Source organism: Lates calcarifer, linkage group LG2 (genome assembly GCF_001640805.2).
Source record: "Lates calcarifer isolate ASB-BC8 linkage group LG2, TLL_Latcal_v3, whole genome shotgun sequence".
In the NCBI taxonomy this organism is placed as follows: Eukaryota; Metazoa; Chordata; class Actinopteri; family Centropomidae; genus Lates; species Lates calcarifer.
In genome coordinates this window covers 5,416,163-5,432,546 of record NC_066834.1, presented here as the reverse complement: position 1 = coordinate 5,432,546, position 16,384 = coordinate 5,416,163, and the positions used below count along the sequence as shown (strand labels likewise).

Here is a 16,384-nt window from a genome sequence, read left to right as displayed (position 1 = left end):
TCCCAGTCCAAATCTGGTCAACAAAGTGAACTGGCTCCCAAGAGAAATTAACTTTCTTGCCTTTTGTCAGTAATTTAAAATGTTTGTGCATTTTTCAGAATTTAATTGGTGCCCATTGGATTCCCCAAACTAAAACTCCTTTTATCTAAATGAAGTTTATATCCAATAATGAATGCTTAGAATGTTGAGCACAAACTGACAGTTAGAAGTAATCCAGTGTACAATCAGTGTGCACCACTATTATCATTCTGTATATTCATAGGTAATTTATTTAAAAAAAAAAGGAAAAGAAAAGATAGTTGAAAATGCATGTGGGAGGACTTAACTCAGTGTACTGTACTTTAAATTACAAAATTACAGAACTGTGTTAACTAATATTTTGACACATAGAGAAGGAAAAAATATTATGTTTGTGAAGTTTTCCTCTATAATGCCCATTGTTACATTGTTCATAGTGCAATTTTGGCTGTAGAACAGTCAAATGGGGAGAAATCTAAATCTACCATTTGCTTAAATTTTAGGTAGACCTATGTGTTCAAGAAGCTATCCCAACTAAGTTGAGTGAGTCCACCTCTACCAGATCTTGGTCCAAGCTTTAGGCCACACGTTTTGGTACAGTTAGCTAGCCATTCTAGAAGTCTGTGTGGGCTGTCAAGATGACTGGTGACAAAGGGCCCACGTGCGACCACCTCTGGCTCCATTAGCAACCCAACAAACAAACCCAACAAAGGTAGGCTCTAGGAGAACAGAATTAAAAGAAAAGACATTCAACTGAGATGAATGGAAATTAATATTTGTGCTTTTCAGGTTTGGTCATTTGAAGCAATTTTTTTTTTAAATTTTTTTTTTTTTTTTTTTTTACAAATTAACAGTTTTCACCTGTGCTATTGATAAGCTCATAAAGTATCTGATATGACACTATTAACTGCTTCTTTCTTTCAGTGAAATGGTGCTATAGCACACATTTTCTGAATTGACATGTCTTGTCCATACAGTGTACCAAGGTGATTGAAATGCTTTATCTGTGTTTTGAGATGCTTCTGATGATGAAAACAATTGAATGGTAATTAGAATTTACTTTCGATATTTTTGGGGAAGCATAATCAGCTATCCATTTCAGAATGATCTTGTATTTTTAAAGCATGTCTGCGTTGTGAATGAATTTGTGAAGGACAAATTACACTGTATTATAAGATACATGTACATGTAAGATACATGTATAAGATCTATGAAAGAAAATGATACATGTCATAGTTGTTATCAGTGAAAAAAAACAGACTTCAAATGTAGTGATAGTAATTTTAATTGATACCACAAGATGGCAGTATATGCACACTGAAATATTAAAACTGTGCCTACTATCCAAATACAGCTTTCATGAGCTTTGTAGCAGTTTTTACTTAAAAGACCCAGCAATAGAAATGGACTTGTTCAGTAATAAAGCTCCATTGTGAGGGTAATATCTCCCTTACTGATCCTCTTGTCTCATGGCCTAGCTTAACAGAAAATTTTTGCAGTCAAGATTTTCTACATTCATATCTCAAATGATTAGTAATTGTTCTCTGCAAAACAGACTGCAACTCATATACAAGCCATGCTTAAACAAATCTCCATCTGAATGTCAGTTTATCTATGAGTGAGAATTTGTCTCAGTCCAGTGCATTTTTGTATATTAACATAGTAATAGGAAGCATAATTATACTGAATTGCTGCTCCACTTGCAAAAGATTGATGCTTGAAACATAACACTTGAGAAAATTACATGAGTTAGGAGACAGCTGAAATCTCTGACCTGTTGTCTGGTTGCCAAGTATATACTGCAGGCTTCTTGTTTTTGCCAGTGGCAAGGATATGCTCTTAAAAAAAGACAACGTATCAATCAAACGTACAACCAACTGCTGTTAAAGTTGTAACTGCCAATAGGCTACACATGTCTAATTATCAGTGGACTCCATTTCATAAGTTTTAAGAAGGATTGGCATTTTCCCAGCTGTGTGGCAGCATAAAGGCAATGGAAAGGTTAACACTATTTATGGTTTTTTAACCTATTGCCATCATTAGGTTACATAACATAACTGTCCTCAAGAAAAAAGTTATTTAGTTATTCAGTTGGCTGCTCAATAACACATCAACTGTAGAACGGCATGCAAAACACCAACAGCAACCACTGATATCATGTGTTTCACTGTCAATTATTCACACATTTAATATATCCTCCTGTAATTCATGAGTTTCACTATGAGAGATAAAAATGTTTCTGGTTGGATTTACATTGAAGAACCTTCTCTGATACTGTATATCTTTGGGGAGCAAATTATGTTTTGAGTCGAGGGCGAGAGGGATCTCACAAAAGTTTCTGTTTGTTGCATCACATCAGCTCATTGGTGTTTGCATCAGACAAGGTATTTGGGATTTTGCTGTAGCTTTAGGCTTACTTTTAAATTGCCAAACAAAGCTGCAAACCAACAGCATAAAGTGCTTTCAGACTGACAGTATAACACCCAGGTTTAAAAAAAAAAAAAAACTCCAAAAAACGAAAACAAACAAAAAGGGGCATCACCATTAGCTAACACCAGATTGTTCTACTCCAAGCTTCACATAAAAGCCTGCAAGAGATGATAACTTGATGGGGTAGGATGGGGAGAAGGGCAAAGCATTTTCTAAAATATCCAGTTTTCCTAAAATTATCTGTATACTATACAAGCATTCAGCATATTTATATTTATTTATGACAATGCCATACAGAGTCCGTTCACTTTTAATTCTATTCTATTTATATTCTTTGCTATTCTATTTATATTCTGTGTCGTTTGCGAACTGTCCTGCATGCTGCCCTGTCTTTCGTTCACAAACTGTTGTTGTACTGCCCTGTGTGATGTGTTGTTTTCTGTCTGTATTTGCTGCTGGAAATGTAATTTCCCCGAGGGAGTCATCCCAAAGGGATCAGTAAAGTCCGTCTAAGTCTAAGTCTAAGTCTAAGTGAATAATAATATGATAAAGAGCCATGTATGTTTTGCTCATCCATGTAACACTAGAGCAAAATTTAAAAAAAGCGGGTGACCCAGGCCCTACGGGTGACCCAGGCTAGGTAAAACGAACAACCTTAATGGGCGGTACATGTGATTGACAGCTCTCTTCCGCCAATGAAATGTCCCTTTTACTGTAAACAGAGGGGGTTGTACCAATGAGAATTCTATTTTTGTGTCACAGCACATACTATTGGTTGGATTAAACGTGCGGAGCTGACGTCCTCCTTGCGCGCGTCTGTCAAAAAATATCTGCCACATAAATTTATCCGGCTAACGCTTCACCTACTTGTAAAGATTATATAGCTTTCGGTTCATGACCGGATAAAATTTGTCCGGTGATAACAACGGTTGTACTAATTGCCGCATTCGTTCCGTTAGCGGAAATTCAAGCATTACGTGCCAGTCCATAAATTGGATTAGCGCTAAGTAAAGCCACCAGTGAATGATAGTTCAGCAAACTTGCTAGCTAGCTAAACGGACTGTCAGGAGTGAAGACAGGAGAGTATGTATTAATTTATCTGCTTCTGACAAACTTTTTTCCGGCCAATTCAAGACACGAATGGTAATGTAATAGACAATTCAGCGTGTCGTTCTGCACCATTTGGGGTGTGTATTAACGTTCAGTCATTGCTAGGTTGACGTCTTTGATTACTACCAGCTAGTGTAGAAGTCATTAGGCTAATAACATGGATAGTTACAGTCAGCGGTTTGAATCCGGACGAGACAGTAAATCTCAAAAGAAGAAAGGTTCTTCCCACCACAGCACGGCATGCTACGATGAAGGAGACCGTAAACCAAAGTTTGTAAGTATGGCAGACTAAATACAAACGTTTCTTTCATTCTGGCTGTATGACAGATACGTGGTGCTGTGTGGTTCCTGTCTAGGCACAACGTCAACTCTCTTTTCCCTGATGGATACAATACATACACACACACCTTGAAAAGTATGTAAATTTATTCTGTGCCCACTTACTTAAATCATTGCTTGATCATGTCTTGGAAACTAGAGCAGTATGACAAAGGTGATGTTTTTGTCTGTGTAATGTACTTGACACATTATGTCAAGACTCACTTGCATTTAGGAAAAACAGTGACCTTGACTGTTCGTCGTCTTTGCTCTGCAGGTGGGAAATCAAAAGGTTAAAATTAGCACAGGGTTTAGCTCTTACACTAATCCATGTTCCTGCCACAACAAACTGACCAACGTTCTGTTTGTGATATATTTATCTGTTGTATTCTTCTGGGAGGTATAGCGAGAGTTAGCTATTTGAACGAAACACTGCCATTATTAGGGCTCTCAGTTAGGGGTCTCATTTTCAAAGCTGTCAGGCTTCTGCTAACAACACACACATTATCCCCCTTTCAGACAGGAGACTTGTGTATGACACAGATCTACTTAATGAACGCTCAACCCGCGTTTGACCCCATTCTTACGAGAGTGCTACCACAAGTTAATTCCTTGTCACCACTGTTCAGAGATTCTAGTCTGCAATTGTAGCAAAGGTCTGTGCAGGAATGGTTTTTCAATCCAGACTGTTATTATCCACTCCCGCTGATGAGCTGTTGGCGTAATGTCTAACATTTTCTATCCCTAATAGAAGCACCTATTCAGCCACTAAGATCAGTGTTCAGTGCTGGTTGAAAGTGAGGCTGCAAAGTCAAACCATTGTTTGACCTGTATCATTGCACTTTCTGTCTGAAAGGGGCTAATGCAGACATATTGTATGCACGTTGTATATACAATGTGTGAAAATTAAAAACGTTGGGTTTTTAATGTTGGTATCACAAATTTAAGCGATATGAAGGAATTGCCTTGGGCTTCGTGTTAACTTGTGATGGTCATTTATCTAAATTTCTCCCTGACTACAGAGGTAGTGCATCTTATGAGTGTGTCTGACTTTCTCATTGACTGACTAGACTGTGGAATCTTGGCAACCAGCCACAGAACTTGTCAAACATCTGATAATTGAATATCTCTTGATAAATTCAGTATAAAAACACAAAACCTCTTAATAGGAATTTTGAAATAGTGTTCTGATAATTAACCATTTTACTGTGAGCATTCAAAGTACTAATAAGTAGCTACAGTCTTAAAGATGAAGACAACTACTGTGCTACCAACAATACTGTTATCAAAATAGTAATAAATAGTTGCTGTTAGAGGATGTTTAAGATTAAGCCAGTCAGACTGTTAAACAATAATACAACTATGTATGTGACTGTCTTTCAGGTCATAGGAAATCTAGCGCTCAGTCAATGGCAAATGGACTTCCATGAAGCATGTGCAAGGCTTGTTCAGGTCACACACTCAGTGTGTGGCTTCTTTGAAATGAAAAGATTACAACATTACAACACAGAGTTGTGTTTAAACAGAAAATATACTGAATTTGCTTTTTGCACTCTTGACTCTTGGCTGCACTTTTTTTTTTGAAAGCGTTATCTTACCTCAGTTGAACTGCACATTTTCACTCAGGGTGACAGAGGTGTTCGTTATTGTTCTATTTCTGGTTTTAATATACTAACCAAAAAGGAGCTAAGTGCACTGAGGCCACGTTGCCTTGGATTTCTAAAAATGCTCCTCTCATGGTTTAACTGTTAGAAATACACAACCAAAGAACATCTTGTTACTTACTCTCACTAGAGGATACATCCATATCATGTACCTGTTATGGTGCAGCGTAGTCTCAGACCCTCTCACTCATCAGATTGGTCAGTCTAACATTTCTAATGCATAACTATTATTCTAACAAATAACTGAAAAACATTGTAAATAGTTTTCACAGTGAAACAGCACTGCTTTATTTAGTTTACTGTCACCTCAATAGGTGGCACTACAATACCACAATATTTACTATAATTGATAGAAAGTAGATATACCATTGCAGGCCACTTAAATGACAGGCAGAGCATTATAAGACTGAAGAAAACATGGAACAGAATATGTGAATGCATTGTGTTAATGTTCTTTTTAGATACTATTTTTGGCTTCCTTCAGTAGGGTAAAAAAGGACTGTTCATTGTCACATTCAAAATCAGTTGGTTGTCAGTTTAAGCTCTGAATAGGTTTTATGGACTCATTAATGTAATGGATGCTTAATATTTTTGTTCTATATCACCCATTTTTGGGGAGGGTTTTAGTGTTCTTAGGCAATAGTACTGAGATTTGGTGGTCAGATAAGCAACTGTGAACATGAACAGTGAGACATCTCATTTGCCTACTTTGTCAACCTTAAAAAAAGCCAATATGACCCACAGAAATCTGGACAGGGAACAGTGTAAATTTAAACTTCTTAAAGACTTAAATCTTTAAAAATTAGCTTCTTGAGCACTAGTACTTAATACTGTGCAATACCATTGCTCCACTGAAGGCAACATGCTTTATGCAGCCTTTCTGGGTGGGTGCAGTTGCTTGAAGACCTAACACAGACAAACACAGACTTGGCAGTGTAGTTAATTCTGCGTCCAAAGACTGAGAGATAAAGCTTTCAAAATCTGACGTGTGTGGATGCTGTCTTAATTTGAGTTGGGTCTGGTGTTTTCTATGTGTACCTCTCCTCTCTGTTGTGGATTGCATGTGCAGTGCTTTATAAATCCAGTGTTTTCTCTACGAGCAGTTTGTTACTTGTCTCAGTTAATTGAAAAAGATGTTATCACAGTTTAATTAAATGAACAGGGTGATAGCGGAAAGTAAAATGAATTCACTGACATTTACAAATTACTGTTGTTTGGCCATCCTATTTTGTCCATTACAACAAAAGATTGCCAATAGTGAGATCTTGAAAAACTTAGTAAACACAGAGGCAATGCCAGTTAACTTACTGCCCCTTGCTTCATGTAAGCCACAATGTTAATTGATGTTTTTGATTGTTTAGATGTTTTTTTAGTTACCAAGCAATTGTTTTTTTTTTTTTTTTTTTTTTTTTTTAAATAAAACACTTGGTCAGTTCCTTTTAGCTTGTCTCACTGTCCCATGCACTCCTTTGCTCCCATTGGTAGCCTTTTTTTAAATTTCCCTGTGGTCCTTTTGCTTACTCTGTTTGGAAGCCTTGGAATTGTTCATTTGGAGTGCATGTGAGGCATTGCTCTTGTCTGCAGTTTAAGTTGAGTAGTGAGAGACGGCCTTGAATTGTTGTTGCTTCCTTATTTACAGAACCCAAATCCCAATTAACTCCTGGGTAGGGCTGCAACTAAAGATTTTTCATTACAAACATCACAGTTTTGGAAAGTCCAAGGTCTTCAGTTTGCTTGTTTTGTCTGAACAACAGACTCAAATCCAAAGACATGCAATCATCAATGATAGAAATCAGAGAAAAGAAGGAAATCCTCACATTTAAGAATTAAACCTAAAAAATCTTTGCTTGTAAGTGACAACTAATTGATTTACTTCTGTTATCAATTTGAACATCACCCACTGTAAATAATTCTTATATAGCTGCAGGACATTTTTTAATTTGCATACCAAATTGTACCTTTTTTAATTCATGCAAACTGCTTACAATATGAATATCTAGCAATATAGTTTAAGGTCTCAGCCTGGCTGTTATGTCTGGCTGTGCTAATGTTGTTGAGATGCAACAGTGGGACTCTAGCATCACGTAAACATATTGATGTTGTTATAGCCTCCTTAATATGTCCTACATATGAAAAAGGCACACAAACAAGCTGCAGTTGTAGAGACATGTACTGTCGTACACTGGGGTGCAACAGCTGGCATAAAAAGATGCTTATGCACTGTTTGACTGTGTAAAATAAGTGGCAAAAGTTTGAGTGTCATACTTAATACATTGTGATGAACCTGATGACGAAAATGTCTATTCATTCATTTTGTATTTACAATTTTTGTGTCACATACCATTAATCCTGCAAGGAAAAAACAGAAGGCATAAGTTACTGTATTTTATTACACTATTCAGCGCATCCATCCTCAAACTCTGCCTTGGCAGAACTGCATGGCAAAGACTTTTAACAAGTAGGAGTAAAACTGGTGGCTAATGCTTTTTCTCATGCTGTTTTCCCCCCCTAGCTTTAAGTACGACCAATGGGCTTTTCCCTATTGCTGAAGTGCTGACTAAAGTTCATTTACTCATTTATAAAAGTTTATTACCTTTTAATATATTAGCTATTTAATTTTGAGCAGCAGAGAAAACTTTCTCAGCAGACACTGAGGTAGCTGGTGCGCACAGATAACAACTGACCAAATGCCAGCCTTTTCCACTGCAAGTGGATTCTTTATAATTTGCAGACTTCACAGAAAATTTTTGTTTAATGACTACTGTTGTTGATGTTGACTAACAAGACGCTTGAACTTGGACATTTAAAAAACTGTAGCACTGGATGTCCTCAAAAGGAACGAGGTTTGGTGATTATTGCTCTTTGGAAAATTGCAGTAGTTTTGGCTTCATTCAGCAGGCATACTCTGGATCCTTTAATACCTGTGGACCAAAGCCTTGATACCCACTGTATACCTTAATATCACAGCAGATTCATTGTAATCTAAAGGATCACTGGTGAAATTCTGTTCATGATATTGTCAGTACAGTCCACAGATATCAGTCCTATTGAACTTGTTTTAGAGTACCCTGCTATTTTTAGATGAAGCACTGATGTGTTTATGGTTCACTGTTACACTAGGATGTTGAGGTCTGTCGCTGAATTACTTCCACCAGGTATGGCATTTGGTGGTTTACCTGTAAGACTATTTGTATTTCTTGTATTTCTTCTTCTTCTTGTCTTATAATTATGTCTGTCCTTTAAAATTGGAAAAAATACTGAAAAGCACGTTGTGGTCAGGACGTATAAGGACAGTGACACATTTTTGGTGCTCTACATCTATTGTCCTGGCTCACTACTCCAGTATTCATGCATTAAGAATATTAGCACCCTAAAACATTCTTATAGCTGATAACTGTTTTTGAATTTCATAATGAGTATAACATGAGTAAAGACAAGACAATGTTAACATTTGACTCTCCTTATCCTTTCAGAGTGCACCATATTTTCCCATTAAAAAAAGAAAGGAACAACAGAGATTTAATCTGTGAAATTTTTCCAGTGCTATAAAAGATATGTGCATAGATAGCATCATGTGGTTATATGCTGCTGTAGGGCTAAAAACATATATTCTGTGCTATTTAATGCAGTTCCTTTATGTGTCCTGATTTTTTTCTGTTTCCCACCTGTAGCACTTACCCTTTAAAAACATCACAGATGATGTGGTAAGATTTAAGAAATTGGTGTATTTTCTCTTGGTTGTCAGTCTCTGCAACATCTAACATCACTTTATTTAAAGCCATCTAATCTGCTTATTTTGAGTGACAATGAAACTGGTCTTCATTGCCAAACATTAGAGTAATTTATGTCACAGAACACTGACTGCTTTTCTCACTAACAAATGTCTTTGTTGGCTCTATATGTTATCTAGATAGTGCTTAACAGATGTTCTGTATATGTGCTTTGTTCACACAGTTCACACTAATATTTTTTTTTTCCTCACTCATTAATACATTAATTGTTTCATTTACTCTGTTCTGGGTATTAACCATTCAAATATAATCTAACATTCATGTATATCAACTTTGGCACTGAAAAGTTTTTCCTATTGTAATTGTATTCTCTTTGTTGTTTCTACAGCTGGACAGATTTGCAAGTATTCGCATCCCAGGTAGTAAGAAGGAGCGGCCACCCTTATCGCACTCTAAACACAATACTAATGACTGGTCTATTTCTTCATCATCCACCTCACATCATTTTGAGGAACTGTCATCAAAGATCACCTCGGAAAAAGAGATCTTGGCTCTGTTTGAAAAGATGATGGTATGTTGTTTTGACATTGAACAAAATCATCATTAACATTTTCTTAGAAAGACTATAAAACAAGCTGACATGACAGTCACTACGTTTTGAATATTGTTTGAATTAGTTTCAATTTTTTATAACAATAAAGAAATTAATAAGCGCAAATAAAGACTGGTAAAAAACAAACAAACAAAAAACCCACACTCACATAGGCTGGTATATAAGTTCCTGGATGTGGTTGGTAGTGATAGACCAATATGTTTTTTTCAGGGCTGATACCGATACTGATTATTAGTAGTCAAGGAGGCCGATAACCGATATTTGGAGCCGATATTTATTTACAGTAAAAGTGAAAATATTGGCGTCAAAATTTTGAATAATACAAACTCCAACACTTAACTTTGTTTAAATGCCTTTAAGCATATGTTTATTAAACAGCTTTTCCGATTTGCAACATGTTAAAGGTTTTTTTTTTTATCTTGGACGATAGACATCTTTGTTTTAAAATTCTAACAAAAAGTGCAGGGAGCTCCCAGGCTCATCAGCATAATTAAAGTTAAATGAAAACTTAAACAAATAAATAGCTCCCTAAAGTTTTCTACAGTAAATAAAGTTTCCAAAATTTCAATATAACTGAAATGTTATTTTATCTTTCACTTATCTTTGTTTTAAGTTCAAACAAAAACAAAAAGTGCAGGGAGTTCCCAGGGTAAGCAGCATCTCTTATAAAAAAACAGAAATTTTAAATAAATAAATAAATAGCTTCCTGAAGTTTTATAAAGTAAATAAAAGTTAAATAAAATTTGCACAGAAATGTGAGTCTCAAATCAATTAGTAGTCCCAAATGAGCAGCACCAGATTGTGCTGCAAAAAGCTGAGTTGTTCAGTGTGTGTGAGCACTGTGCATGCACAGCTTTCACGGCTGATTGGCTGTTGCCGTGGCTCTGTGTGTAACCAATCAAATGGTGTTGTGGGCGGGATAATGCTGGAGACAGCGTAGTGACTGCAGACAGAGAGATGCGCCTACATCAGAGCCAAAATAACCACGTTTTAAATTGATCTCTTATCGGCTGTCGGATTAAAAAAATTGCCGATGCAGATATGCGTCAAAATGCCGAATATCGGCACTGATAATCTGCCCAGCCGATAATCGCTCTATCCCTAGTGGTTGGTTTGAGAACCACAGAAAGATTTTCCGATGACTGTGTCCACTCCATTTCTGCCATGAAAGCGCTGGAAGATGATTTCCACTTCTTTGAAATTTATTTATTACTTGTTTCTATGGAACCAAAACACTCAGCATGAGCTAGAAGATAACTTGTGGAAGACTTTTGGGGCTAACTATATCCAGATATACTTTATGTAGACAACACGTAGACACTCCTGTAATGACATTAAGGCTACATACAGCGACTAATAAAACACACTTTGGAAGACAAAATTTTTTTGTACCTTATACAATAATGTCTAATTCTCTAATGCTCTCTCGCCACAACATTGTTTTGTGTTTTGCAAAATATGGTAGATGAAAAGCTGACTCAATTCTCAGAATTAATGGAAAAAAATAAAGATGGAAGCAGCTGTCTACATTAACACTATGGCCTAAAGCTGATGCTGTATGATGTATTGATGATGTATTGTATAATGAATGTTGGAAACACTATGGAAACACTAAAGCGAGTCTTCTCTCCAAAGGTGCTAAAATCTAAAAACACAGATTGTAATTTCAAAAAAGATTCATCCTCTCTCTGTTATATTTTTTTTTCTTTTCAGGAGGACATGAACTTGAATGAGGAAAAAAAGACTCCTCTGAGAGAAAAGGACCTCAACACAAAGAGAGAAATGGTCATCCAGTATATTTTTACTGCCTCGAAAACTGTGAGTTTTTGAATGTATATTTGACACTACTCTGGACACATATCATTCCTTGTATTTTTCATTGAAAAATTATATCTTGCATGGGCCTGAGAGAGACTTTGGAGGGACTGCATTTGGTTATTCAATCTCAAAAACAGGATCTATTAGGATGATAATATTTATGTCATTACCTTGCGTAATAATAACATGGGTGGTACTGCATCACAACATACATCAGGGTTCCCTTGGGTCCTTGAAATACTTGTGAATTTGAGAAAAAAGTTTTTTTTTTATTTCCTACTTGACTGTGTGCAAGAGACCATATAGTTGGCTATTGCCGTAACAAAGCACATTTAAGAAATGTTCACATATTTAAGCCTCTTTTTAATTTTTGTCTGTTGAGCTTCTGTAAAGCTGGATAGTTCTCATTATAAAAGTTAGATTTGTAGCAGTAATTAAACTTGAGGCTGTGTCTCAAACTATTCTGTGTTGGGTTCTTGAATTTGAGGGAATTCGGCCTGGAAAATCTGTGAAAAGCCCTTGAATTTGATGTGTAAGATGGTGTTTGAACCCTGATACATGTAAATTGTAGATGCTTTTGAGTAATAGTGCATCATAACAAAAGCGGGTGAGATTTTCTATTCACTTGTATCATTTCTCAGCACTGGAAGATGGTTAGATTTTGTGTATGTGAGTTTGCCATGGTTGATTGGTCCTTCTTCAAAGTTTCAGCAATGAGCCCTAAGCTTTTTCTTTACTCTCAAAGCAGACAGACGGATCTTGATAGAAGGTGACTGTGAGTGTTCAGAGAAAACAATGAAATCTCCAAAGGAATGGAAACTATGGAACATTCTTTCTCTACAAGACCAAAAAAAGGCCAATGCTTTACATTGATTTCTTTTACCCTTAAAAATAGAATTCTACTGAAAGACCACAATTTGCAAGTAATACTCCATTAAATATGTAGTATGTTCGTATGGGTTGAGTCTGTGATAGTTAGCTTGAATAATAACAAAAGCGCCTACCTTAGGTGTTTTTTTGTTGATTTGATATTAACAGAAACTTGAGAATAACCTCTTTCCCTCTAACTTAAATCAGCTGTAGTTAACAAATCACAGTTCAAGTTACCTTGCATTGTTTTGCAAAAAACTTTGACTCCCTGTTACATTATTTGTTTTTTAAAGGTTTTCTGGTTGACACGTTGGCACAGTGTTTTGCAAAGAAGTGTTGCATTTATTATATTTGCTATAACCAGACATCCCTCCAAAGTTGCCTTAGGCTGTCTATCTCCAGTTACCATAGGGACCAGCCTGTTTATATGCTTGCATTTGTTTACATGCATGATAAAATAATGTGGCACTGGCCAAAAGGCAACAAATTAAAATTCTTCAGTACACATGTTTTAACAAAAGCTACAGAAGATTTGGTAAACTGGATATTTAGTGTAGTTGTGAAAAATAATAATAAAATAATTGTGAAAATAAGCATGTGAATATATGGCACTTATTTGTCTGTGATTACTTAGGTAATATATTGTGGCAGTGTTTGTAAGATACTCAGGCTGGATTTATTAAGCTTTCAGTTCTTAAATCACTTAAGACAATGGCATGGTCAAATCATTGACCATTACTTAATGACGCTGGCTCTCATGTAATAATTTACCCTCTCAAATCATTATCAGATCCTTTTGCACCCAAGGTAATGCCTACGCCCTATGTTGCAGGTGTCCTGTTATTACAGTTGAACCAGTTAAAAGGTTTTTGTTATTGGGTGTCTCTTATCCAGTTGACAATTAAATTTGTTTGACTTGAGTCAGGTATTCCACCAAAAAACTCAAAACAATTTCTTGACACACCCTTCTCACCCACAGGACTGTTTTGCCAATTAACCTTTAATACTACATTCTGAATTGATGTATGTCCCTTGCTGACATAATCAAGTGTGGTTGTGGCTCGCAAATTTGGTAGATAGCCTTGTAGAGAAATAACTGTCATGTATTTTGTTACACAAAATAATTGCTGACCTTTCCCGAGTCTATTGTGTAGCAGTAGTTGTCTTGAAATAACTATTCTACGTCTTGGAGGACCCCTCTGTTGATTTGTCTGCACTGCCCCTGCTGTATATGAAATGGTGTTAAAACACCTTGAAAGAATTTTCATACATGTCTCTCCTTAGTCTTAGTCATATAGCTTGTCACTAAGAGTGATATAGTATATTAATAAGCATGGGGGCGAAATAATTGGTCATTAAAGCAGTGGTCATTAAAACAATGTTCAGTTCCTTATGTTCCAAGATAGCACACAGTTTTCAAATCTGCTGTGTCTTGATATAGTACTCACATGCCTATATGTTTATTAAAAGTGTTGCTGCAATTGTTCTGCACATGAAATTCCATTGGAACAGATGGGGTTCAGAACCCTTCAGCGATCTAATTTGCCTCACTCATTGGGTACCTTCCAGACTTTCTGTACCAAATGTCATGTGAACCAGCCATACTGAGGAACTTTTTCAGTATGAAGCAAGCTTCTGCAAACTTTAATCAGCTAGTATCAGAAATCACAAGAAAGAGGCTCACTGTCCCAACACTGATCAAGCATAAATTGTGGTATACTACTTTCCAAATTCCATTTGTGGCTAAGACCTCAATTAAAGGTATTGATTGTTGAAGGAGTGGATCATTAAAAGAAAAACAACAGCCCAACAAGGTAAATGCACATTATACAACTGAATTGCGTGATTACACTCACCTGGCAGGCAGAGTAGTATGATTATTTAAAAATAAATGCATTTGTGTTAGGTGTAGTTGCAAATTTGTCACTTTTCAGTATAATTAGTGGAATGTGTTTTTATAGTACATGATATATTATCTTGGAATTTGGTTGTATCAGATGTAGTGGTGTTGGACTGTTACAGAAATGGTACTATTTCTGTCAGCGGCAGGCACAGCATAATGTTTAGGCAGTGTTGGTTTTTGCCACAGGAAGGAGACAAAATGTGCGTTGCTTGTCGTGGATTGGGTGTAGTGTCAGTTGTTATCGTTGTTAGTTGTTATCTCTGTATCCTCTCCTCAGTGTCCGGTGTAGCTGAGGGGTGGGGGGTGGGTGGTTGGGTGCTCAGAGCTTTGTCTTAGCAGAGTATGTGCGAGTGAGAGCACAGTAAGACAGAGGGATTGAGACATTGTGGCCCTGCTCCATTCCCCTGCCCTGTTGTGAAGTGAAAAACATGGAGATCCCAGTTGAATGGGTGACTGAGATGAGCAACAATGGGGAAAAAGCTGCTCCATTACCATCATTGTCCCAGGGACAGTGATTTGAGAAATAAGTGGAAGTCACTGTGAATGAATAGACAGGATTTCTCCCATATGGCTGTGGGGGATGTGATGAGAGAACATTGATGTGCAAAGTTTTATATTTGTTCAAAGTTAAATTTGACTTTATCTCACTGTTGCTGTCCACATGCTTGCTGGTGAAGTGATGTCCCAGATGTGCCTGTTGCTGCCATGAGCAGCACTCACGGTTGTGTCACTGATGAAGGCCTCAGTGATCCTGATAAACAAACAGGCTGGTCATTATCTCTTGGGAGAAGCGATTGACCAGTGGACCAAAAGAGTAAAGGGGATAGTTGAGGAGATAGGAGATGGTTTCGCATCCTTGATGGGCTGGTGTGCAGCCAGGGAATGGTTGGAAATGGTGAAATTGCAACTGCTGTTCCACTTACTCATGACAAAGCAAGCGACACATGAGGCATGAGTCAGCCTAGGCTGGTGACACCAGGAAAGAGTTGTAATTGAGAGTGAACCTGGGAGTGGAGCAAAATGGGTATACTTCAGCCATGGTGATTACACCGGAGGGTGGTGTTGTTGTCACTGAAGAGTGAAAAATTCATAGGACTACTACCTGATTGGGAGGTGAGGGCACTGATATGTCTTGTGGTGCTGAGGCAGAGCTTCACTGAGGTAAACCAGTAGTGAAGTTCATTAGAGGTCGGGGGCATACACCATGTGAAATCATTTTTCCCAGAGGTTCAAACTGGATACCATGTTATTCAGTAGTCACTTACTATCACAGGAGACTTAAAGCTGAAGGGATAATGGTGTTTTTGCTCTCCTGGCTGTCATTCAGCATGCACATATAGATTTGACTCTGCCTGCATGGGTGAATAATTTCCCTCTCTTCACACAGAGGTGCCTGTGATCATTATAACACTTATTTTTGATGATTAAAGATTAAAGTAAGATTTTTGAGTGAGATATTGACAACAAATTTTATCTTTATTATATGTTTGGGAGAATATTATAGATTGGGGCTTTAGGTATCGGGGGAGAGACTGGGCATAGTTCCATTGTTTTGGCAGCCTGCAAGGGTTAGGGATTATTTATTCCTGCTGATAGTGATGCAGGCTGATTTCTTAGGCCTTTGATGAATCAAAAACGTACCCAACAATATGCGACGTTTTGGCATTTGTGCAGCTGGCTTGATAAACTGAATAGTAAAGGAATAAACCAAAAAGTGCAGCTTTTTCTTTACAAAAATTCAGAAAAACATCATCTTTAAGTGTCTTGCAATGGTCTTCCCAGGCAATGAAAACCTATATGCAGGGATATTCACTAGTTTGAGATGGATGTAGATTGTTGTTAGACAGGGGAGCTATGGTCAGATACATTTCAATTTGAAAGCTGTACATTTATAAAGGCCCTCTTCTAA

The 16,384-nt window shown here is 37.0% G+C and overlaps 1 protein-coding gene across 1 annotated transcript in view; it reads left to right on the top strand.

Moving 5' to 3' along the window:
* The first annotated feature begins 3,229 nt into the window (after positions 1–3,229).
* The window catches only part of LOC108887995 (protein diaphanous homolog 3), a 152,415-nt gene continuing 139,260 nt past the window's right edge, over positions 3,230–16,384 (top strand). Inside the window, exons 1-4 of the mRNA XM_051074353.1 lie at positions 3,230–3,832; positions 9,212–9,244; positions 9,660–9,842; positions 11,598–11,702. Of these exons, the coding sequence (XP_050930310.1) occupies positions 3,716–3,832; positions 9,212–9,244; positions 9,660–9,842; positions 11,598–11,702 (438 nt within the window). The 5' untranslated portion in view covers positions 3,230–3,715. The remainder of the gene's footprint in view (positions 3,833–9,211; positions 9,245–9,659; positions 9,843–11,597; positions 11,703–16,384) is intronic.